This window comes from Danio rerio, chromosome 14, assembly GCF_049306965.1.
Source record: "Danio rerio strain Tuebingen ecotype United States chromosome 14, GRCz12tu, whole genome shotgun sequence".
Classification (NCBI taxonomy): domain Eukaryota; kingdom Metazoa; phylum Chordata; class Actinopteri; order Cypriniformes; family Danionidae; genus Danio; species Danio rerio.
In genome coordinates, this window is record NC_133189.1 from 35,618,029 (window position 1) to 35,642,768 (window position 24,740).

General features: G+C 37.5%; 1 protein-coding gene across 2 annotated transcripts in view; it reads right to left on the bottom strand.

Moving 5' to 3' along the window:
• gpc4 (glypican 4) overlaps positions 1-24,740 on the bottom strand; it is a 59,295-nt gene that overhangs the window by 17,278 nt on the left and 17,277 nt on the right. For both annotated transcript variants that reach the window (NM_131860.2, XM_073921137.1), the window contains 1 exon segment: positions 10,527-10,685. In NM_131860.2, the coding sequence (NP_571935.2) occupies positions 10,527-10,685 (159 nt within the window).

The window sequence follows — 24,740 nt, forward strand, 5'->3', positions numbered from 1 at the left end:
TAGCAGATATGAGTTTGAGTACACACGCAACGCAACCGCACGCAGAAAGAGTTCACTTTAGAAAAAGCACACAGACTGTCAACTTCAACACGTTTAAAATGAATCGCTATTAACTTTGGACCTTCAGCTGGCAATACGTTTATGAGTGTCATTACAATGACACTCCAGAGACAGTGATTTAGCGCTCCGCAGAGCCCACGGGCTAACTCGCTCTCCCTCTGACTGGAAAACCAACCAGAACTGCCAGAAAAGTGCATGCTTATTATCTAAACAGATTAATGCATATTCCATTTGACCCAATGCAAGGTTTTCGCTCGCTGGCTTCCAGGAAAATAACTTTTGTGTCTTAAGAGCTGAGGGTGCAGAAAGGATGAAGGGCAGCTCGAGGCTCCAATAGGTAACGTCTCGCCCATCAAGCCGGCTGAGGCTGACCGCTATCAATGGCATTTTCCTGTTGTCACATTCCATTCGCTTTTCTTTCTCTCCGCAGCGCTCCCGCTCCTGTCCTTCAGAAGCTTTTTCAATAGGATTACTGAATAATGCCAACCCCCCTCCACCGAAAACGGACCTGTACCCCCCTGAAAGCACTCGCTCTGGCTGACTCTCTCCTGCTTTCAGTTCATCAGTTGCTTCAGAAGGCTCTCTTCATTGGAGACAGGGAACAATGCCCTACTTCATCCTGTGGAATGTCAGAGCCCCCCTTCACTCCCAGCCTCCCCAAATAATCCAGCCCCTCTCTCCCATGAAACTTTCTCTCACTCTCTCTCTCTCCCGGGGCCGGCCGGCAAAACCCTACTTTCTTAATCTGAACAAAATGAGAATTCCAAAGAAATGCTTCACGTCGTCTCTCACACTCCTGCTTGCAAAGAGCACCATTTGTTTTTTTGCTTTTGTGTAACCTTTCTCCTCTCGCTGAAGGCCTGCAGCACAGATGCCCTCCGCATAATGAGCGAGACTTTGAAGTGTTAAGTGGCCATGAATCTGAAAGTGTCATCTGGCACTCTCGTAAACCGCTCATCCACACAAACAAGACACCTTGGTTTATAAACAAACAAAAACGCGCCTTTCTGCTGTCAACTCCACGCGGTCAGCAGAATGCGAGAGAGATGGACGGGCCTTTTCGAAAATGCCCCCGTTCTGCTGCGTAACCACGGATACCGGAAACACCGCAGCCCTCGTGTTTTTAGCACCCCTCCCACGAGTGGCCCTCGGCCCCTGGCCCCACACAGGGAGAGAGATAGAAGGCACCCACAGCTCCACGCTCCATTGACAGAGATTAAACCTTAAGGGCCAGTGCACCCGCCCTCCCCTCCAGATCCTGAGGAATGCCTGAGCTGTCACAAGTTTAAAGTCAGGGCGGAGAGGAAAGAAAAAGAATGAGGGAACAGATGAGAAAGAGGTGAGGATGAGGAGGAGAATAGTTTCCAGGTTTGCACATCATCGTGCCACTACCAAAGAAAACAGGAATTTACATGAACCACTTGTCAGAAAACCACTTCAAGGAATGAAGTAGAATGAATTTCTGTAGTTCTTGGAAGATTTTTGCGCACATGCATCATGGCCTGAGTAGAGACAATAATTATAACCCAAGTGATGCAGGAAACTTTAACATTTGCTAAACCGCATATGTCTTAATGGCATACCACTTTGTCCGAATTTAATAAAATATAATTAAATGCAATTTTTACGTGAAGAACTTTTGAATCTTTTATCAGCTAAACTTAAGTCACATGTTGTAATCAGTTTTCAGAAACATCAAACAAACACAAGCAAACAAACGCAGAATCAGGAAATCAGGAATTATCATAACAGATGTTCTCTGCAGACCCTTGAGGCAAGGGTATACTTATTTTTCCACATTCTGCACACATATCCGCTCAGCTTTCAAAATATACTCAACAGAGGATAATTGTAGATGTAAGAGTTCAAGAAATACATAGTACTATCTGTGTATTCGTTTTGTCTAAGCGTTCACTAAATCTTCTGATGAGTAGTCTGATGCAAATACCATAATTAACTGTCTGTTTGACTAAACCGTAGGGCTGCATGATTATTCGAAAAAAGATCGCAATCTCGATTCGACCCTACACACTATCTTAATCTCTACGATTCAGCCAATTATATGTTTAAGTTCGGGAGAAGCGTAAAGGCGGTTGCACAAGTATGCACATTGCTTTATATACAGTTGAAGTCAGAATTATTACTTCTATACAGCTTAAAGTGACATTTAAAGGCTTAACTAGGTTAATTAGGCAGGTTAAGGTTCTTGTATTAGCATGGTTCATTCTGTAGACTTTAAAAATATATATTGCTTAAATGGTTTTTAAAAAATTTAAAACTGCTTTTATTCTATTCAAAATAAAACAAACAAGACTTTCTCCAGAAGACAAAATATTATCAGAAATACTGTAAAAAAATGCTCTGTTAAACATCATTTGGGAAATCTTTAAAAAAAGAAGAAAAAAAAATCAAAGGGGGGCTAATAATTCTGACTTCAATTGTACATTTCTCAGCAAGTTGGACACCACCAAATGACGTTAAAAGTGTCACATACTGTATTTATAAGGTATAATTATTAAGATTATTTTTAATCTCATTTGTCGAATCAAATAAAAAGTGTTAACATTTTCAATACACCTTGAATAACTCAGTATCAGTCAATAATAAAGAAATTGCTGTTTAGATTAGGAGTACACAATTATGGCTAAAATGACAATCATGATTTTTTTTTCCTTAAAATCAAGATCATGATATTCTTATGATTCTCTAGATGTAAAATAAATGTTACTATGAATAGGCTATTATTATTGTTACTCTCAAACAGGGCAAAACAACAATAATAATATTAGGCCTGTGTGTGGGTCTACTGTTGGTTTAAATGCAAAACTTTGTATAGACTTGAACTGAATAGAATTGAATAGACTTTAAATTTGTCCTGGTCTTATACACAGAAAAGTGTTTACATTCAAATACAACTATTTATAATTCTAAAGAGACACATGCTTGTTGTTTGTCATTGACAACATTATTAGACTTTTTTTTCCCAATTCAGCTTTTTACAACTTATCGTCAACGTTATATAGGCTAGAGTAGTCATAATAAACTTATAAACATTTTATTTTCACGCACAACATTGTATTCGCTCTGACAGAAAAAAAACGTATCAAGTGCTTGTTGTAATCAGAACTTTAAAATGCGATATGATCATTTTAATGATGTGTGCACTTTTGGTTTCCCTTTCACTGCAGAGTACGCTCATGTCATGGCTGCGGTCACTTTGAAAAGAAAAAAAAAAAAACAAGCAAATCATACTTCTTGTGCGGCTCCCAAATGATCACTCTGTGCAACAATCTGAATGTTATTTGCAACAATTATTACCTGTTATTCACAGCCTATGCAGGTTGCCCAATTAAAGCAGACATCTTTTGTGGGCACGTATGCGACCTCTCGGTAGTAAACAGTGTGTCAGTTTACACGTGATTACGCAGCCACGAATACGTCATTAAATTATCCCTTTAAGGTGCACTCCTTGGAAATATTTTTTGCCCAACATCTTGTATTGAATAATATACTGACACAACTCCGAAAAGTAGTAATAAGCAGTTAAAATAATAACGATAACCTATGGATAAAGCTCAACCAGGTGGTTATGATGTCTGTCAAATGGTTAGAAAAAGAAACTCGTATTAACAAGCAATCCTTGAACAAAGCAAAGCAAAGTCAGTCAATCAACATCCACCACCATCCCCCAAGCCTCTTCCTCTTTACATCCATCCCAACATAACTTCTGAGATTTTGGGACCCTATGCTGTAAGCGTTACAGTTGGAGGGCCGTTACTCAGGCGTCCTACTTCATCATTAAAAGACACTTTATGATACACGGGAGTCTGCCAACAAACGGTCTGTGGACCTCCCTTCTGATTTTTCCATTAAAACGACCTTCCCGTGTTGCTTTAGAAATGTATGTGAAAGGTTATGCTACAGGAGGCTGCTCGCCGGGAGAACTACACAACCATGTTACAGTATCTAAGAGGAGGAATGGAAAAGGAGTGTTTGGAATCGCACTTCAACAAATAGGTCCCAAACCTCTTGAGCGCTCAAACATGCTCCTCAGACATCCAGAGGAGGGAAAATTCCAGACTTATTCACAGTCCCGCCCTCCAAACTAGCTTATTCCTCTACTCATCCCCCCTTGATAACTCTTCTTTATCCCAGGCAGTAATTGTTCCCCATTTGTGCCAATTAGCTGCTCAGCTTCTTTCTTTCCTCTGGGATTTCAACCCCCTCCCCTGTGGAGGTGTCGAGGATGAGAATTTGTTCGGGGGTTAATCCTGAATCTTACAGCCTAGTGGCGGCTCCTCCAGACAGGGTCACCTAGACCCAGACCGGACGCATGGGGAGGAACAAACACACCAAGCTCTAGAGGAAAAACTATTTCTGGTAGAGGACTTAATTGCCCGTGACTCCAACCTTGAGGCTTTTAAAGCAGAGGCTGCTTTCCTCCAACCCACCCAAACCCACTTAAGCATGCGTGTGTGTGTGTGCCTAAATTCATTTCATCTTAATGACATCTATCCGCCATGTTGATACAGAGCATGTTCCACCGCATTTCCTGCTGAACAAAGTTGTGTGTAACCATTTAATCTTCATTACCATCTCCAACTACTATAAATACATACACCTCTGCATCCAGCCCAGAGGAAACGTCTGTTTGTGCGCAAACAAGAGTAAAACATGTATCTGGAGCTCTTTCAAACTATCTAAGAAACTCGAGCATCTCATTTACACCTTAGACATTCCCACAGCGAAGGAAATACTGAAAGAACGCATTGAGAGCGTCTTTGTTTGCAAGCATAAAAGCTACTGGTATTTTAAGGCCGTTTAGCTCATTAAGTCACATGCCAGGGTCTAGTGCACATTTTACGCAGACTGGCAATTCAGCGAGTATTCCCACGGTAAGAGTTCAAAAGACCTGAGAACCTGGAGATGGAGGAGAAATGAAAGGCATAACAGACTTATGGCAGAGAGAAAAGGGGGAGAATGGGGACAAAAGGCAGCGGAGAAAAAGAGCAGAGAAGGAGGAGGAGAAGGATCTGGCCACCGCCGCATTCCGACACGTCACATTCCTGCTCACATCTGGCTGCAATACACACGATCCCTGTTACCATTCACTCCCTGAAGTCTCACTTTCTTTCTTACATTCACACAAACAGGCAATCTTGGGAGCCGACCAGGTCACCTTTCACTTCCATCAATGTTGCCTGCGACCCATCACCTCTGATTCACTTCCCGTCCTCCGCAATAAGGATGTTACTTAGGTAACCCAGATGTTTTTAATAAATAAATGTAATAAAAAGTCGAATAAGAAATACCTAATGAAATAACCTAAAAAGTGTAATAGTACTGTATATTATTATTGTTGTTAAACATTAACAAGAAAGAGTGAATTAGTGTTTCATTTTATTATGGTGGCTTGAGGTGTCTTCTTTATCTTCTTCTTAGACTATTTTAAAAACTCATCTCCTCCTAGACTGCTCATACAACAACCACCAAACTAACTCCAAACATCCAAACTATACTACATTAAGTTGCTATTATCTTTCCCAACTAATCCGACTCACGGTTTTCCGAAAACTGACCCGGAAAATTCTGAAAAGTCCCATTGACTTAACATTGGACCAAACTTTGTGACCTCATAACTTTGCACCAGACTGTCATACAGACTTAAGATTGGGCTCATTTAACTCAGACTACCAATCTCCCAATCACTGATGACCTTTCAATTTACTAGCCACACCCTAGCAACCATTTACAGCACCCTAGCAACTGTCCCATAGACTTCCATTGTAAAAAACGGCCATTGACTTTACATTGGACATACCAACAACATACTAATCCATACTAACAATATACTAATTCATACAAGAAACATACAAACATACTAACATATTAATCATACTATAAGCATACAAACAACATACCAATCCATACTAACAATTTACTTGTCCATAGTAAAAACATACTAATGACATACAAATCCATACTAAAACATACTAACAACATACCAATCTATACTAAAACATACTAACGACATACCAATCCATTCTAGAAACATACTAACAAACATACTAATCACTAGAAACCTACTAATGCCATACTAATAATACTAGAAACGTACTAATGACATACCAATCCATACTGGAAACATACTAACAACATACTAAACACACTAAAAACATACCAGAGCATTTTACAATATACCAATCCATACTAGAAACATACTAACAAACATACTAACAAACTAATCATACTATAAACATACTAACAACATACCAATCCATACTAACAATATACCAATATATACTTGAAGCATACTAACAACATACCAATCCATACTAACAACATACTAATGACACACAAATCCATACTAAAACTTACTAACAACATACCAATCCATACTAAAAACATACCAATCCATACTAGAAACATACTAACAAACTACAAAAATACTAACAACATACCAATCCATACTAACATTATACTAATCCATACTAAAAACATCCTAATGACATACAAATCCATACTATAAACATACTAACATACCAATCCATACTAACAATATACCAATCTATGCTAAAAACATACTAACAACATACCAATCCATACCTGAAACATACTAACATACTATTAGCTATTACTGACAGAACAACAGCCATTCTCATTATAACATAACAGCTTTTTTTAAACTATAATTAATTGTGTAACTAAGAGAATCATAAGATTACTAGTAGAGCTATGGACTTATTGAAATGTTGATACCGTGACAACACTAATACACACAAATACTCACATTATCATCAGATGTTGTGACACATCATTCAAGAGTGAGCTTCAAACAACCCTCACCATCATTACACAGCCCAGCTCTCGCGGAACTTGCCAGAAAACTGACTGTGTTGAGTCCACTGAAAACCGCTCGGCTGCTCTGCCAGAGAAACAGAGCTTTGCTAAAGCTGGACGGCCACATGCGAGTTAACATGGGTCTCATTTAGAAATTGCTGTGGCTCAGAGCGGATGGGTGACGAATCATGTGTGAGTGGAGGGAGATGTGCCATCAGCACTTCATTTATCCTCCCTCGTCTCTCTAGTCATTGACCATCAATCCAAACACCATCTCACCATTTCATCTGAGACCGTTACAGTCCTGGCTGCTTTCAGCTATCCAAAAATGTTTTTCCTTAAAGATGGCACACCTAAAAATTCAAAGTCACTCTGAAGATGATCTTCGCTGTTGTTTTTTTTTTTATTTTGCAGAATTTTAAAAACCAAAAAGTTGATGGTGGCCATCAAAAGCCCCTTTCAAACAGTGATACCAGCAAATATTGTAAAATATTATAAAGTGTGAACCGCAGCTAAATGTTTACACATTTGACTATATTACAAATTCTGTGGATAAGTGTTGTGAACAACTTCGATGAAAACATGTGGAGAACCAATTTTACATGTCGAGATGTACATAATGTGTGTGCGCTCACCAGAGCATTGAAGGTAAACAGCTATTTATCAAAAGAATTTCATCAATAATTTATATTACAACTTACGGTTATATTACAACTTCTCTTTCCGTAAAATTGCCGGAACTAATTTACCGGTATTTTCCTGTTTACACATGACCCCTTTCCGGAAAATGGCGGTTATTTTCCAGTAAGGTCTGTATGTGTGAAAGGGGCTATAGTCTATAGTAAGTGAAGCAATACTAAGAAAGTCAATGGGGTCAAGTCGCAAAACAAATATAGATATATAAAAAATATAGATACTCATTACTATTTTTTAAAATCAAATTCTGTCAATGAATGAAACTTTCTTGTTCTTCTACTGTTATTGTAAAGCATCCTTAAGCACTGGAAAGGCGCTATATAAAATAAGTAAACATTAAAGCAGCAGAAATGCTAAATTGTATTAGAGGCGCATAATATATTGTTTCAGCATTGATATCGCAATGTGCGAACCTGCAATAGTCGTGTTTCAGGACCTGCAATGTCAAGCTTGGATTAAAGTTAACCAGAAACTACAGTTCAGATCACATGAATTGCTTGCAAAGCTTAACCGTAATATAATAGTATGAAAGATTTTTATTTTGATGCGTTTTAAAGGCCTATGAGTAAGGTTTCAGGTGAATTTAAACCGGAAATGATACATTTTGCCATTTTAACAAAAGGATTGTGTTTTGTTTCATTTATAAAACGTGTGAATGGACAAAGCAGCAGGCTGAGCACATTGTAAAACATCTAAAATGAAATTTTGGTCATTCTAAAACACCTTAATCATTTCAGTATTAGTGTTATTATCTTATTAATTACCTCCAGAACTGTCAAGAGCCTCTGTGCTCTGCGTCTGTCTTCTGAGGCGCAAGTCATTTATTAAATAAAGAAAAGACTGATGCAGCAGCTTCTACCTCAATAAATTCAGTTTTTACTGATGATATTTGGTAGCAGTTAATCAGGAAGTGCTGATTTTTTTTCTTTGACTTATTGGATAGAAATGTTGCTTTATTCACACGTCTTTTATGCAATATTCCTGTTTTGCACATACATTTAATTAGCCATTTTAGGTGAAAACAGCTATTGTTCTGTTTTTATTTGTGCTTTAATTTGTTGATTTTATGTGTTTTTGGTTAATTTGATATATTTTAATGCACATGCTCTCACCTACAATATCTCAACCTAAGTAAAACAATGAATTCTTTCCAAATAGAGTTACTAAAGTTATCTTAGTGCCAGTATTTAAGGGAGCTCCTGGTGTATTATGCCTCCTCACGTCCACTACACTCAATTGATTATTACCAGAATATCAAAATCAACTGTAGGTGGTAGTACTTTCTCATAGCTGGCACCTATACTCTGGAACAGCCTTCCTAGCACAATTCTGGAAGCAGACACACTCTATCAGTTCAAAACTAGATTAAAGACACATCTCTTTGCATGAGCATACACATAAAACACAAATGCTTTTGAAAACCAAATCCTCTAAAGGACTGTTAGTCTGCATTATTTAGGGCGACTGAAGCCGGGAACACTTCCCAAAAGACATTATAATTTGAACGGTATCTGCGCTTATGTTGGTCTGTTTTTATTATCCCCAAGGTTTGCATAATCCTGGACCAGGCCGTATCCTGAGCAGCTGCTGTGGTGGTCAAGAGGAGTGGAGAGCATGAGATTGATTCCTGTATGACCAGTCAGGACATCAGTGACAGACGAGTCTTCGCGTTGATCCTGAAGGGCCAGCCTGTATGTCAGCAGATGACCTCTCCTCCTGCAGCTTCTACACGATGGACATCCAGCATTCTTTAGCCTCCGGCGCCTAGACTGCAGCTCTGCACTAGAAGCTTGACAGAGGAGAAACTGTTGTGCCTAACTCAGCCTGGATTTTCTTGAGTTTTTTTTCCCTTCACTTTCGTCAATGGATGAAGTTTTGTCCTCGACGTTGTCACCACTGGCTTGCATGGTTTGGGACTTGTGGAGCTGTGCATTGATGGATTTTCTCGTCAGCGTTTGGACGTTCACCAGTGAAAATTAAACCACAACTGGACTGACCAAATTGAACTTCAACACTGAAAACTGAACTGACGCAGTCTCACTTAACTATAATCTTCTATGTTAAGCTGCTTAGACACAATGTACATTATAAAAGCGCTATAGAAATAAAGATGAATGGAATAGTGTAATTATATATTTATATCGCATTATAAATCACAAAAAAAAAAACGAAATATTGCAATGTCCAATTTTTTCCAAATATCATGCAGCACAAATTGTATTTTTTCAAATATTTTAGTATCGATTCCTAATAAAATACAAATACTGACAACTTTTTCTGTTTATTAAAAGATAGAAACTCATAAAGGCTCGGAACAAGTGCAGTAAAGGTGACAGAATATCCATTTTTGGGTAAACTACTTCTTTTACCCTCGATGAACGCAAGTGGGCCTGATTCTTACGCACATGACCTGCTTTTCTCACTTTTCTCCATTTGACACACTTTAAGACATTACAGCATGAAGAGAAGGGACACATAAAACATACATTATGAAGCAGAAGTGTTTGTGTGTGCGTGTGTGTGATAGCCAGCAGAGCGTCTGTGGGGTTTTCCCCTCCTAAATGAGTCAGCAGAGTCAATGCATGTTCCCATGGACCCCTCTGCCCCTCACCAGGGAAACCTGATCCCTCTTTCCCAGCCTGAGATTCACTGCCACATGCACTGCACAGAGGAAACCAGGCCTCTGCATATGTGTGTGTGTGTGTGTGGTCTGTTTGAGAGGAGAGTATGTGTGCGTATGTATGTGTGTGTGTGTGGGGGGGGTGGATGTTGAAGGACAGGTGGAGAAGTGGATGCATAGGCTGTGTGTCCAGCAGCCGGGAGTGTCTATCAAACTAACTGTTGCTCAACAACTGATTAACCCACAATATTTTAATGCAAATAACAAACGAAGCATTTCGATTTGCATGTGTGTGTGGAGCTGTACTGACGGTCAAAGTGACGGTGTCTCTGGGTGAAGGTGCTCTGCAGGTTGGAGCTGAGCTGGTGAACGGGAACTTTCAGGTCTACGTGGCTCAGCTGACTCAACTTCTCCTCCATCTCCAGAGTACAGCAGGAGAAACCTTGAGGACACACCTTCAGATGGGCTCCTGGAGAACACACACACACACACACAGAGGAAGAACATCAAGTTCAGCCATCTTAAAAAGACAAACAGAAGGACAAAAGCATACATCTATAATTTACCTACATCATTTAAACATTTACTTGATTACGTTACAAAATGTCAGCTTTCACATCATTGATTTGTGTTGGGGAAACATGAAAGAATGAAGTTAACTTGGTATTTACAAATTTAAGTGGATTCAACATAAAACAATTAAGTTGTCCCAAACAAAATGAAGATTTGTGTTGTTTTAGCTGATTTCAAATAAGTAGTTTGAACAAACATCACTTTTAAGTGCATATGATTGTATTTTATGTAGATTGTTTAATAGAAATGCTGCATAATTTACATTTGACTAACTTGTGTTGATATTTTCACAGTTTAATTTACAATCACAGAGACACACACATACGGACAAGAACTCTTAGGGTGCTTTCACATCTATAGTTCCCTTCATTCGGTCCGGACAGAGGGCAATAAATGATACATTGTTGCATTTTCTGCCGTCTTTGGGTCGTTTTCACACCAAAATGCAGTCATGTGACAAAATCCACATCATTCATTGGCCGAATGTTGTTGAACATAGTTCCTAAACTGCTTATTGCTGGTCAGAATTCACGTGCGGGAAAATTCCAATGAACTCCCGCAAGCAAACAAACCGGCAGACACAAAATGTCGCTTTTTACTATGGAGGGACGACTGCGCTGATTGACTGTATCCCACCTTTAGACAGACTATACATTTTGAGAATGAAGTGCGACCGCGGCTGAAAAAACAATGTTTTAATGCATCGCTCGTCACTTCAGAGGAGGCGTGAATTAATTTAGCTAAACTGCGACATGGTCATCTTGCGGAAATATTACCAACGATCCATCAGGTAATGTCCCCCCCCGTCCCTCTCTCTGTGTTCGTCAAGTGATGTCAACAAATATTTTTCCTCCATATCCCATAATGCACAGCACATCGGCCTACGGCTGCTGGATTAGTCCAAAAGGCTTTTTGCAGTTGGGTCTGTTTTAGTTTGTATCATATTCTCACCTCAAACGAACCGCTCCAGGGTTCATTTGAAACCGTACCGAGATCACCACTTCAAGCAGGTCTCGGTATGCTTTTTTGATCCGCTTTTGGTGCGCACTCGAGTATGATTGCTGCATTCACACCTGCCCAAACGAACCGCACCAATTGGGAAAACGAACTCTAGTGCGATTCAACCAAACTAAATACCGCAGATGTGAAAGCACTCTTACCCAACCCTTAACAGTGACAAAAAGCAAAAAGACACCATTAAGTATGATTTTAAGCTTTTTGAAATACGAAGACCACCTTAACAGAGTAAAAGTAGATCACACCAATGTTACTAAACAATTTTGTGTCCTTGTAAACCACTTTAACAAGTATGCACACACACAAACTCATTCCTGAGACTTTCTAAAGCCACTATATATTGTTAAGATATAATGCCTAAAATAATTTCTATTTGTTTTATTTTATTATAACACATTTAGATGTATTTTATAAAATATATTGACGAATACGCCTAATTTAAAGTTTTGCATCATTATATAATTTAATTAGTTAAAAAGTCATTATCTGACTGCCAATGAAACTCTTGAAAAGCTTTCGAGTACCTCGAAATCTGAAACGCTACTGTAAAAATACAAAGAAACTAAAAAACAATCTGCATGCTAAGTATTAGGTGTAGAGAATATGTCAGCTGACAAACCACAGGCACCTGAGATAAAAAGCCAAACTGAATAGTCAAGAGCCTGTAGACAGACATTTCAGCCATTGGTAAGGAACCCAAACTTTCATCATTATTCGCTCCATCAGAAAACAAGTGTGCGCTGCGGTCGACAAGTGAAACACACAGATGGAGCGGCTGGATTAAACCAGGCGTCACATTAACATGGGCAGTGTGAGCAGGCCGGAGTCGCAGCTGCAATAATGTTTTGTTTTTCTTTTTTTTTTAAATGCAGTTGTTGGAATTCTGGAGAACACAAGGGTCCTTTCAGTGGACTGGACTCCGACCGGCGGTTTGGCTACTCGTGCTGCTCTTCAGCGAGACTGGCCACTGCTCAGCGATGAGAGATCTCGGCTCTCACTGCGCATATATATTCAGCTCCACGCTTTTTATATTTATTCAGTAAAATTCAGATTTTTTGAAAGACAGGAGATTCCTTTGAGAGATGACTGGGGCATGAGGAAAGGATGGAAACATTACAGGAATTATCAGTGTGCCTGTTGAATATAAAACTAGCTTTTATTCACCAAAAAGACCATATATATATACAATATATATGTGCATATTAACATTTGTGGTTTTTATTGACATAGATATTGTAATATATGTTACTGTATGGTTTATATTATAATGTTTTTGAAATAGCAGATTTTTATTCACATTAAGTAATTTGTTTTTGCCACAATGTTAAGATAAAATTTTTTTTTTTAATTACATGCAAAATTACCTAAAAATTGCAGAGAAGTGAATTTAATTTTTATAAAAATATTATTATTATTATTAAATTATTTAAGTTACAAGTTATAATAATATATAATGATTGATTAATAATGATTAATAATAATATTAATAATTATTATTATTGTAATAGTAATACATAATAATAATAATAATAATAATAATAATAATAATTATTATTATTATTATTATTATTATATAATTATTAAGATGATAATAATAATTATTATTCTTATTATTATTATTAATAGTAGTAGTAGTAGTAGTAGTAGTAGTAGTAGTAAGATAATAATAATAAATATTTTATAATAAAAATAATAATTATTATTCTTATTATGGAAATAATAAAGATCATAATAATAATAGTTATTATTAAACAGCCATTATTAAAATAATAATTTAAATATTTTAATTAGATCAAATTAAAGTATTAGAATTTAGAGTTCAAATGTAATGCAATTAATAATTATAATAATCATTATTATTACAATAAACACTCAATGCTAATTATTTATGTTTTATTAAAATAATAATATTAATAAAACATTTATATTTTACATTTACATAAGGTGTACAAAAAGTGTATCCTATTCTGTAATAGGCGCAACAATCTCTGTGACACGACTCGAAGCATCTGCTGAACACATCGGCGTGGGTGAAAATCAAGAAGCTGTTGAGAGCTTACAAATAATCACCATCCCACAAAATATCCAAGAGGAATTGTCACCAAGCAGTGCCAGGGCTTGTTTTACAGTAGGACAGAGCAGAAACCGTGTGTCTAATGTCGTCAGGGCATCTTGTGCATGGCAATGGCCTGCTTTGTAACAAATACAAACAATTATGATAAGGTTGGTCATGACTAGAGTCAATATTAATCTTGCTTTGCAGAAAAACATCCACATGTTTTACTTTCACGCATATAAAGAGTCTGAAGTGACTCTGAATTTGAGAAAGGAGCAGCACCTTCACCCTGCTGCGGCCCCAGACCAGCTGTACCCCTCAACCCCACCCAGACCCCGTCCAAATCACTCACTCACTTTCACACACTTGGCATCAGGTACATACTAGACCTGTACACATCAGTTCTCAGCCCAACAGACAGCTCTTTGTACATGGACGTTTGGAGAGAGAGAGAAGCTAACTTGGAAAAGCAAAGCAAATGTTCCAGTAAAAACACTGGAAATTTAACCAAATTTAAAAGGTCCTGCAAACTACTAAATGAAGAAAACAATTCTGACTATTTCAACACAGCTCATTAACAAACCAAAACAATCAAAGGAAAGGAGAACGTGACTTTAGCAACACATTTCTTAAGCTATATTTACTAAAAAAATGGGTTTAACGACATTGATTTGTGTTGGGGCAACATGAAGGAATAAAGTTAACTTAGTTTTTACAAATTTAAGTGGATCAAACATAAAACAATTAAGTGGTCTCCCAAAAAACTCAAGAATTGGGTTGTTTCAACTCACTTTAAATAAGTAGTCTGAAAAAACATCAGACTGATCATACAAAAAGATTTTTACAAAAAAGATTGCATGTTTGGCCAGAAAACATTACGACTCAACACTTCATTTTATTCAGAGTGATACTTTTAATTTGTTTGTAATTATTAGTAAAATTGACAAGCTATTTCTGTGTGAATATGGCTCTAAAGAGAATCCCACATTATGCATTATCTATAATGCATTAAAAATACAGTCCTCTAGAGTTTAGACACAAGTCATTTCCCCCTTACAAATTTTCCCAAATTCCTAAATTTTCAAAAAGGTTTTTATCAGTCACAATTACTTTGTGTTAAACCAAACTGATTTTTTCGGGCTATCCTTTAGATTTTAAAGTTTAACCAAACTGATTTGTCGGGCTGTCTTGTAGATTTTAAAGTTTCTGTGTTCATGATATACCAAAGCTCATGAAGTGGGTCTTAGTAGCTTTTTCTTCTCTTATAAACGATACTGGAATTTAGTACCAATCGATAATGTTTAATGCTTTTTTTTTTTTTAAGTTTTATGCTATGTTCACACCAGACGCGGTGTCCGGGGGAAAGCCTACAGCCGACACCGACAAAAAGTTCATCAAACTGGGCTGGGCTCAGTCAGAAGCACTGCTAAAAGCCTCCAGGAGTTTAAGAGCTCACAGAGCTGGATGCACCTCTAAAAGAATCTAGTGGACTCAAGACACGGCCCTTAACGTATCGACGCTGTTTTTCAGCCTTCATAAAGCACATAAACAGTTATTTTCTCAATAAAATCCATGTTAGCCATTTAGCTATGAAGCTAGAGTCACCAGGCAGACAGAAGCCCTGCCCATCACGCGAGTCCGCGTCTGTTCTGAAGTGAATTTGACGCGCGAACGAAGCGGATTTGACGCGCAAATGAAGCGGGGTTTGATGCGTGAATGAAGCGAGTAAACTCAAATGTTCATGAGGCTATTTACGCATGAATAGCGCGATTTATCCGCGCATTCCACATCTAGTGTGAACGCAGCATTAAAAACCCATTTCTCGCTAACATTTGAGCACATTCTTAAACAGCGCTGATTTGCCATTGTTCTCATGCTCAACAGAAATGACTGTGATTGACTGTGAAGATCATCAGTTCACTAAACTCACCAGTGTTACCACAGATATAGGGAGACTTGAACATTTTGAAGTTGCGATTCATTAGTGGTTCATCGATTCATCGCTCGTATGTCAGCTGATTGACGTGACTTTGAAATGCTCCAGTGTTCCTCTATCTATGTTTACACTCAGTAAACAGCAGTGAGTTCGGTGAACTGATGACCTTCACACCAATCACAGTCATTTCTCTTTTCCCTTTAAAATCAGCCTTGTTTAACAACATGCTCAACAGTGCTCAAATGTTCATGGGAAATGAATGTTGTTGTTTTTTTATTTCAGTACCGATTGGTACCGAATTCCAGTATCGTGAGAACCCTGTACAGAAGCACAATGAGCATCACCCATGCAAAAGTAAACCACACTAATCATCCACATAGAGCATGCTTCATATCTCAAGTCTTTTTGCAGTTAAATATTTAAGTCACAATAGATATGTTTCCATCCAAAGATGCAAATTTATGCGTAAAACAGGAATATCGCATAAAAGACATTCGAATAAAGCAGCATTTCATTTAAGCAGCATATTTATTAAATGACTTGTGCCTCAGTAGACAGCATGCCGACACGCAATGAACGCACATTGGCGTTTCAAGGCATGAGACGCAACGCACAGAGGCTCTTGACAATTCTGGACTTATTTAATAATGTAATAATACTAACACTGAAAAGCTTAAGGTATTTTAGAATGACCAAAACAACATTTCAGATGGTTTACAATGTGCTGCTGGTTTATCCATTCACACACATTTTCGCCATCACAAGATCTTTGATAACAAAATCACATGACTTTAATGCGCATAATTTGTTCGCTAAAAGTGTTTCCATCATAGTTTATGTGCATCTTTTCTTATTGAATAAAAAGTTTATCATACTCAGTTATGTGCACATGTTTTTTCATACGCATCTCCAAAATGCACATAAAAATAGGTGGATGGAAATGTACCTATTGTTAGGTTTACACCCCTACTATTGATCAAGAATCCGAAGTTCTCCAAACTCCTAGGTTTACACCCCTACTATTGATCAATAATCCAAAGTTCCCCAAATTCCTTGAAACCTCAGTTTACACTGCAAGTTTCAGTTAATGACTAGATTTCACAACACCATACTCATTTGTTTGGAATAGAGCTCTATCTAAATCCAATGGCCAACTTCCACACAATATACTGAAAGTGCCACAGCATTTATACATTTCATTCAACAGGTTTACAAATCAATACTTCTATCTTTTAAGAGCCAAGTCAATACTCCTTCCTGCACAAGGCTAATCCCAGCAGACATCCATCACGCATCCCATAAGGGAGGCTTCAAGCTGCTTCAACACAAGGCCAAACTTTTTGACAGAAATAAGATCCATTTCCATTTCCAAGCAATCCTTAGGAGTAAACCACCTGCCCATAAATCTCATAGAGGGAATTTGTTATTGCCGTCTCCAATAAGTCACTTCCTGTTGCTGTTCTGGAGGCTCGAGAACATTCAGTTTCACTGACAGATAAAGAGGATGGAAATCGCCCTTGTGGACAAAACCCAGATTAGTTCTGACATTCCCATTCCCCTCTCTCTGCTTCTTCCCTGCGGCCCCAGACAGACTTCGGCCCCCATAACCCCTCGCCACTGGCCAACAGGCTTAACCGCCGGGGTCGAGGGTTAACAGCCACTCCTCTGAGAAAGGCCATGCACTGTGACCCTGCTAGCGACTGACCGGCAGACCCGCCACCCACACATATTAGACACACACACACACTCAATCACAAGCAGGACCCTCAGAGACAAGTCGTAAATTCTCCAGAGGATTATTTCAGGCCGCCCATCACTATAAATCGCTCTGGCCACCACATCAACATGCCTTTGCCAAAAGAAACAGAGTAATGGGCTTCCCTGTTGTCTGCTTAATAAGACACATGCGGCAACTTCCACATGCCATCAACACTCATGCCTTCTGCGTAGAACCACCATATGAGCCGTGAAGAATCGTTGGCCGACTTCTTTGAATAATAAACTCCCAGTGACTCCTTGTTCTTTGATGGAGAAGATTGAAAGGTATTCTCCAGTCTAAGCAATAGAGAAGCTGACAATCAGCTTGTAGGTGACAGCAACAATGTATGTAAATATTCACATACTTCTTAACAATCTTCTTCCTTTCATTCATTTATTTGCAGGTGAATGGTTTATTCTCTTGAAGAATTAGTGGCTGAGGTTGAAAGTTGTAAATGGATCACTTTATATTAAGCTTGAAGCATCAGAATCAGTCCTCTGTATTGACTTATAACCATGACGAGGAATTGGTACTCTGTATCGGCTCCAAAAATCCTGATTAGAGCATCCCTTAATATACAAGTCCCCTAAAGTTAAAAGTTAAGTTTTACCATTTTTGAATACATCCAGCAAATCTCCTTGGCTTAGTTTTTCAAACATTTTATCTGGATCAAGCTGGTGCAGATTTGGAAATTCCACGTTTTGCTATCCAGGATAAACTGATCTGTTCATTTTATGACAGTTTTTAAAGGAACATTGGGTTGGATCACTGTGATCCAAATACCAAATTCCAGGATTGCAAAATTCATTTAAGGCTCTGGTAAAAAGGAACCAACAGTGGCTTAGCAAAAAGCAACAGTTAGCCAAAATACCAACGGACACAAACAGCCATTGTTTGTTTTAATGGTAAGAAACAGAAACACTGCAATCAAACATTTGACATTTTTTAGGTTGTTCTAATATAATACTGCTTTGATAATGTTTTGTTGTTTACCATATCTCACTAGATGTGACATGCCTCATATGGGCTTCAAATATTAAAATGCAAATGAATTTATTTATCATTAGTAACTATTAAGTTTGTGATCATTCACTTAATAAAACTTAATTTTATTTGGTTTATTTGGTAAAGAAAAATCACAACTAAATCCACCCTTCTGATGGGATCTGGATAATTTGTTTTTTTTTCTCCTTTTTTTTGGTTCAAATAGATCCCAATCAGAGTTCAAAGTTTTGAATAACCCAAAGAGCAGGTTTGATCCAAATCAAATGTAAGATTGGATTACGTGGTCTGATCCAAATTCAAAATCCCTCTGTTACTTTTGAAAAACCAATTTCCAAGATTTGATCCAATCTGTGATCCAAAATCCCACTGGATTACTTTTCAAAAGGTAACTGGAACACTTTAAGCTTAGCATCAATCATTGAATTGGACTAGACCATTAGTATGCAGTTTAAAAAAACTTTTAACAATTTTCTAGAAATATATAGCCACTCTTCTAAAAGAAAAATAGGAACTTTTTATTTTATATATGTCTTAGTAAACAATATAACTACAGAAAAGACAAGCTTTAAAATTAAACAAACTCTTGAGTCATTCTTGAATGAGATACAAATGATTTAAACCAGGGGTGGGCAAACTCAGTCCTGGAGGACCGGTGTCCTGTATAATTTAGCTCCAACACTAATCAAACTCCCCTGAAAATGCTAATCAGTGTTTTCAAGATTACTAGAAATCTATAAGCAGGTGTGTTGGATTTGAGTTGAAGCTAAACTGTGGAGAACGCCAGCCCTCCAGGACCGAGTTTGCCCACCCAGGGTCTAAACCAATTCAATAACCTATGCTAAGCTAAGTTAAACTTAAAGAGCTCCAGCCAGACCCAGATATCTATCCCAGCAGTCAACTTCAGTTGTAAAATAAGTATATTAAGTATATTTCTAAAAAGAAAAGTGGACTGTTCCATTAAGGCACACAACACACATTCCCTCTCAGAGATGAGAGACATTCAAAATGGACGTGACAACATGAATCACACACTCTTGTGAAAGTTGACTACAAAAAAACATGGCCGTATTCCAAAACCAGAGCCACCTTTACACAGGCAACAGTCACCACAGAAGGAAGAGAACTGCTGTCTGACAAGAAATTTTTCCCTGTTGTGGCCTGAGGTTCAAGACGCTCCAACCAAACCCAATCAGATGTGCCTTTCTGGCTACTTTTCAAAAGAGATAACAGCAACTTGCAGATGGTGATAAAACAACAAACCTCAAGGGAAATGCTTCCAAATGAGTAGTGCTCCAAACCTTTGTGGAATGAGCATTTAATGAGTACACTGCCTTCTTTTGGCAGGAGATGCTTGTGCGTTGCTATTAGCTTTGAGATGAGAGCAGTGGTTTAATGGGATAAAAGGCAGAGTGAAATTGAGCGCAGGCATTTCAGACAGATAAGAGCTAAATATTTGATTTCTAAATCATAGGCTTTCTATTATATAGTTGTCTCCTCCAAAATGTGCATGGCATGTTCAGACATGTCTTCGTTCATGCAGTCTCCTGCTTTTACACCATCTGCATGAAGACAGATCTCAGTTACTCTCTCTCTCTCTCTCTCTCTCTCTGTGTGGCCTATGGCTATCTTTGGACAGTCCATCCTTCATTTACAGACTCATGAATACAGGGTGGAGGAAGAAGAGCTTACACAATGTCTCCTAACAATAATCATTCTTTCAATTCTGTCTAATAGTCTGAATGGTCAAGGGCCTTGGTGGCCTTTTAATGGCAATGTTTATAGACAGAAATGGCAAGATTTTTAAGCGCTTGGCCAGTGTTTTAGAGGCTAAAAAAGGCATAACTATAATCACTTCTGTGTAAACAAATGAAAATGGTGATGACAAGCACAACTCTAAAGGCAAGCGCAAACACATATGCAACAATGGAGGACATGGTAGTTTTGCTGATGCATTAAATGTACTATATAAAGTGACCCTGATATAATATTTAGCTATATAAAGACAGAGTATATAAAGTGACAGAGAGTGAAATTCAATACCTTTTAAGACTCTTTCCATACATTAAGACTTTATAACCACTTTAGGTTTCAATCGGAAACACTGGTGATATTTTAACTTACAGTACATTGCATATTCAAAAATTATATGAAGTTTAATACCTTGCAAAATAGAAATTTCTGCACAATTTAATTTCTCTATATTGATTCATCAACTTTAAATACTTTTTAAGACCCGGCGCACACCCTGAAAGAAAACAACGGTAGTTCCAAAATTAAAATCTCATATAAATATACAGACCATGTTAGTCATATCACACATACCAAGTGACCAAAAACACAAACGCTGAGTTAAATCAAATCTAAAACTCTGCATACTTTGGTTTACTCAACTATTCAATTTAACTCATGTTTATTTCTATAGCACTTTTACAATGTAGATTGTGTCAGAGCAGCTTAACATAGAAGTTCTAGTAAATTGAAATTGTGTCAGTCCGGTTTTCAGAGATGAAATTCAGTTTAGTTCAATTCAGTGTGGTTTAATTTTCACTGCTGAAAGGTCAAACACTGCAAATCCACAATACCCAAACCAAGCAAGTAACTAGTAAACTAGTACGAAAGACCACAACCGGCATCTTGTTCATAAGGAAACAGCTGGCACTCTCTATTAATAGAGTTGTACAGAAGGTAAAGATACAACTCCTCAGGTTTTCATTGTGCGGTTCCTACCGCAATGGGAGCGAATTCAAACAGGAAAACTGTAACAGGAACCCATTATTACAGAGCAACTGCTCATATGGCGGTAATAAAGAGGGGAATTACTTTCTCTTTCTCTCCAAATCCAATCCAGCATCTCTCAAACACCGCCATGACAAGTTTACAACACTATTGCCAGCACAATGATGCCTTTCAGAGACTTGCAATAAATGTAGAGAGGCTAAATGAAAATGACAGCAGAGCTGGCCGGTGTGTACGATCACTAAACAAAATGGTGGATAATGTCAAGGGGGTCGTTTTATGGCACTTGGAGTGAAGCTCTGAGAAAAACAGGCCTTGGTAAAGAGGCACTTAAAGCTTACATGTAGACTGTATTGTCCCATAACATTCATCAGATTTAATGAGATGGGCTTGCGCTAGCTGACTACTTCTTTTGTTTCTTAAACTACATATTCTATAGTTTTATTATTCTAATTTCTCTTTAATTGTAAAAAATAAAAATATACGTAACAGCTGTCACTTTCAACTGTAAAAAATGTATATACAATAATGAAATGTTATTCACTATATAAGACTACTTGAAGAACTTCAATAATTATAATAAAAATAAACTGAAAACTTTGAATGGAAGCACTGCAGAAACATAGATGTGAGCAGCCATATATTAACACACTAAGTTCTGACATCATAACCATGGTGCGTTCTGAATGACCCAACTTTTCCACTTGATGAACCTTGCAGTTTTTCAAAATGTCTAATGGTTGATCTGTTGCAATTTCATAAATCCAGAAACACTTGACACATTGAGAAATCAAAATAATCATTGTGCATATTTTTAAAACTCTTTTAGCCCAAGGTTGTAATATCCTAAACAGCACTATACTTTTCAAATTCATATTATTTGGACTTATTTCATAAGTTTTGCTGACATTAGGACAGCACAACATTGGACATCACTGATTCTGCGATATTTCACTTCTTATAATTATATTTCTCATATAAAAATCTTCCTGTAATTAAATATTTATTGCGATAGAGTATAATTAAACCAGATTAAATGAATAGCTCTATCTGGGAAAAAAATATATAATATTTGATTTCTTTGAATAATTTTGTAGGCAATTTCATCTGCATAAAACATAATAAACCAATCAAAAGCAGTGATAAACACAGTAGAAAGTAGAGTTACAAAATAATTTAAACTGCGCTTTAGGGTACTCTGTGAGTCTAGCAATTATCTAGTACACAAATTGAATAACTAAATGTAAAATAACACCGCAAAAATACAATTGTTCTTTAAACTAGCGTTCAACATTAATTCAACATAATAAAGTATAAATAATTAAAGTTGCATTTGCAATTCAACAAAAGTTGCAATTGTCATGCACATGTCAATGGAACACAGTTGTGTGATCAGTAGTAAATCTTCTCTGAAGGCCAGAGGGTGCTCTCATGAGTTGCACAGAAACACCAAATACACCCTGAAGAAACATTACAACATATGGCTTTTAATAGTTTTTATTATTGTAATTTACCTGATAATAAAATATGCAATGATGCAATGCCTTTACCATGCTAACAATACTATGTAATATGTTGCATGCCTCATTGTGTGTAAAAAGCCATATCATTTTACAGTAGGGTTGTCACGATACTGGAATTTGGTACCAATTTATACTTGTATTTTAAAAATGTCCATATCCCATAAACATTTGTGCGCTGTTGAGAACGTTATCAAACACAGATAACAACAGAAATGACTGTGATTGGCCATGAAGGTCATCAGTTCACCGAAATCAACTGTGTTTACGGAGTGTAAACACAGATACAGGGGCACTGGGGCGTTTCAAAGTTAAGTCGATCAGCTGGTTTGTCTATATACTGACAAGCGATCTGCTGATGAATCACAGCTTTAAAATGCACCAGTGTCCCTGTATCTGTGTAAGTTCGGGAATTAATGACCTTCACAGCTAATCACAGTAATTTCAGCGAAAAAAACACAGGTGTTTAACGATGTGCTCAATGCACTCAAATGGTCGTGGGAAATGGATGTTTTTTTTTTTAAATTAAGTATTGATTGGTACCAAATTCCACTATCGTGACAACCCTATTTCACAGACTGATTTATTTCAAACCCTTGACTGAAGAGTTTGGAGTAAAAATGTTGTTATATGTGGTATTTCAATGTATTTCCAGGTGTAACGTTAGCAGCATTTACTACAAAGGGCAGTAGTTCACTGAGCTACAGAAACAGTTTTGATGATTTTATCATGATTTAAATATCACATAATTATAATTGAGTGCAATAATTCATGTAGCTTGTGAGTAAACGAAGACTCTACGAAATTGTACCACCTACATGCACACTCTGGAGATTTACTGCTGAAGACCAAAGTCCCTTTAAGGTAAGTCATTTCACTCAGCAGGCAACTTTAAAACGCCTCTTGGGCAGTATCCTCGGGTTGTTGCTAGATCAGATACGGTTGCAGCGGGATGTTAATGAATTTATATTATTTAATAAATTTCCCATTTATTGTGTTAATGTCTACCTCTACCCCAACCCTAAACCCGAACAATACAGTAATGTAAAAACAGTAGTTGTACCAAGCAATGTTTATGCCATTTATTAAATTACCAAGTAAATTGCATTTTATAAACGCCTACCCCCAACCGCAACCCTAAAACCAACCTTCACAGTACTGTAAATATATCAATTATTGTTATACAGTGTTACAAAAATGACACTATATTGATGTCTCCGCACCTGTACAAACTCGCACTTACGGCCAGTCGTGTATCGTATCTAGACTTTACCTTATGCTCGGGCATTCTGTCTGAATTTGAATGGGGAAACATCAAACTTTCCAATATTGCTTGTCAAGCTTACGATTAAATTTCATATTAAGAAACAACAATAAAATGAACAGTTGTCTCTTTAGTTTCATTTCTAAACATTTGAGTCACACAAAATCTGCAGAAATTCACATCCGGTCCCAGCTCCTCCCCCAGAGAATCAGAATCGTCAGTATACAGCGATCGAATATTGGCTCCTGTACTAGAAGGCGAGGCTTCATTCTCCATATTGACCGTTATACTTTTCCCTATTTAAAACTATACGACATGTCTTGTGTATATATAATCTTTGTAAATACACAACCGGATTTACTGACAAATGCACATGCCTTAAAACATATGCAGATTATAAACTTAACTTTGTTTTAAGGACTTTACAAACATTTCAACTGTGGCTCCTTGTTAACTGTAATAAGGGATGCAATGATTAACCGACTTCACTATTAACCGCAATTTAATCCGTCAAAGTTAATTAATTGTATACGCTTCTCACACCTGCGTTTCTGCATGAAAAACAAGTTATGCCAACTTTGTGCTTTAGTTTAAAGTTCCGAGCTTGTACACAGAGACTAATACTGAATTAACTTTGACTGAGGCAATTAACTAAGGC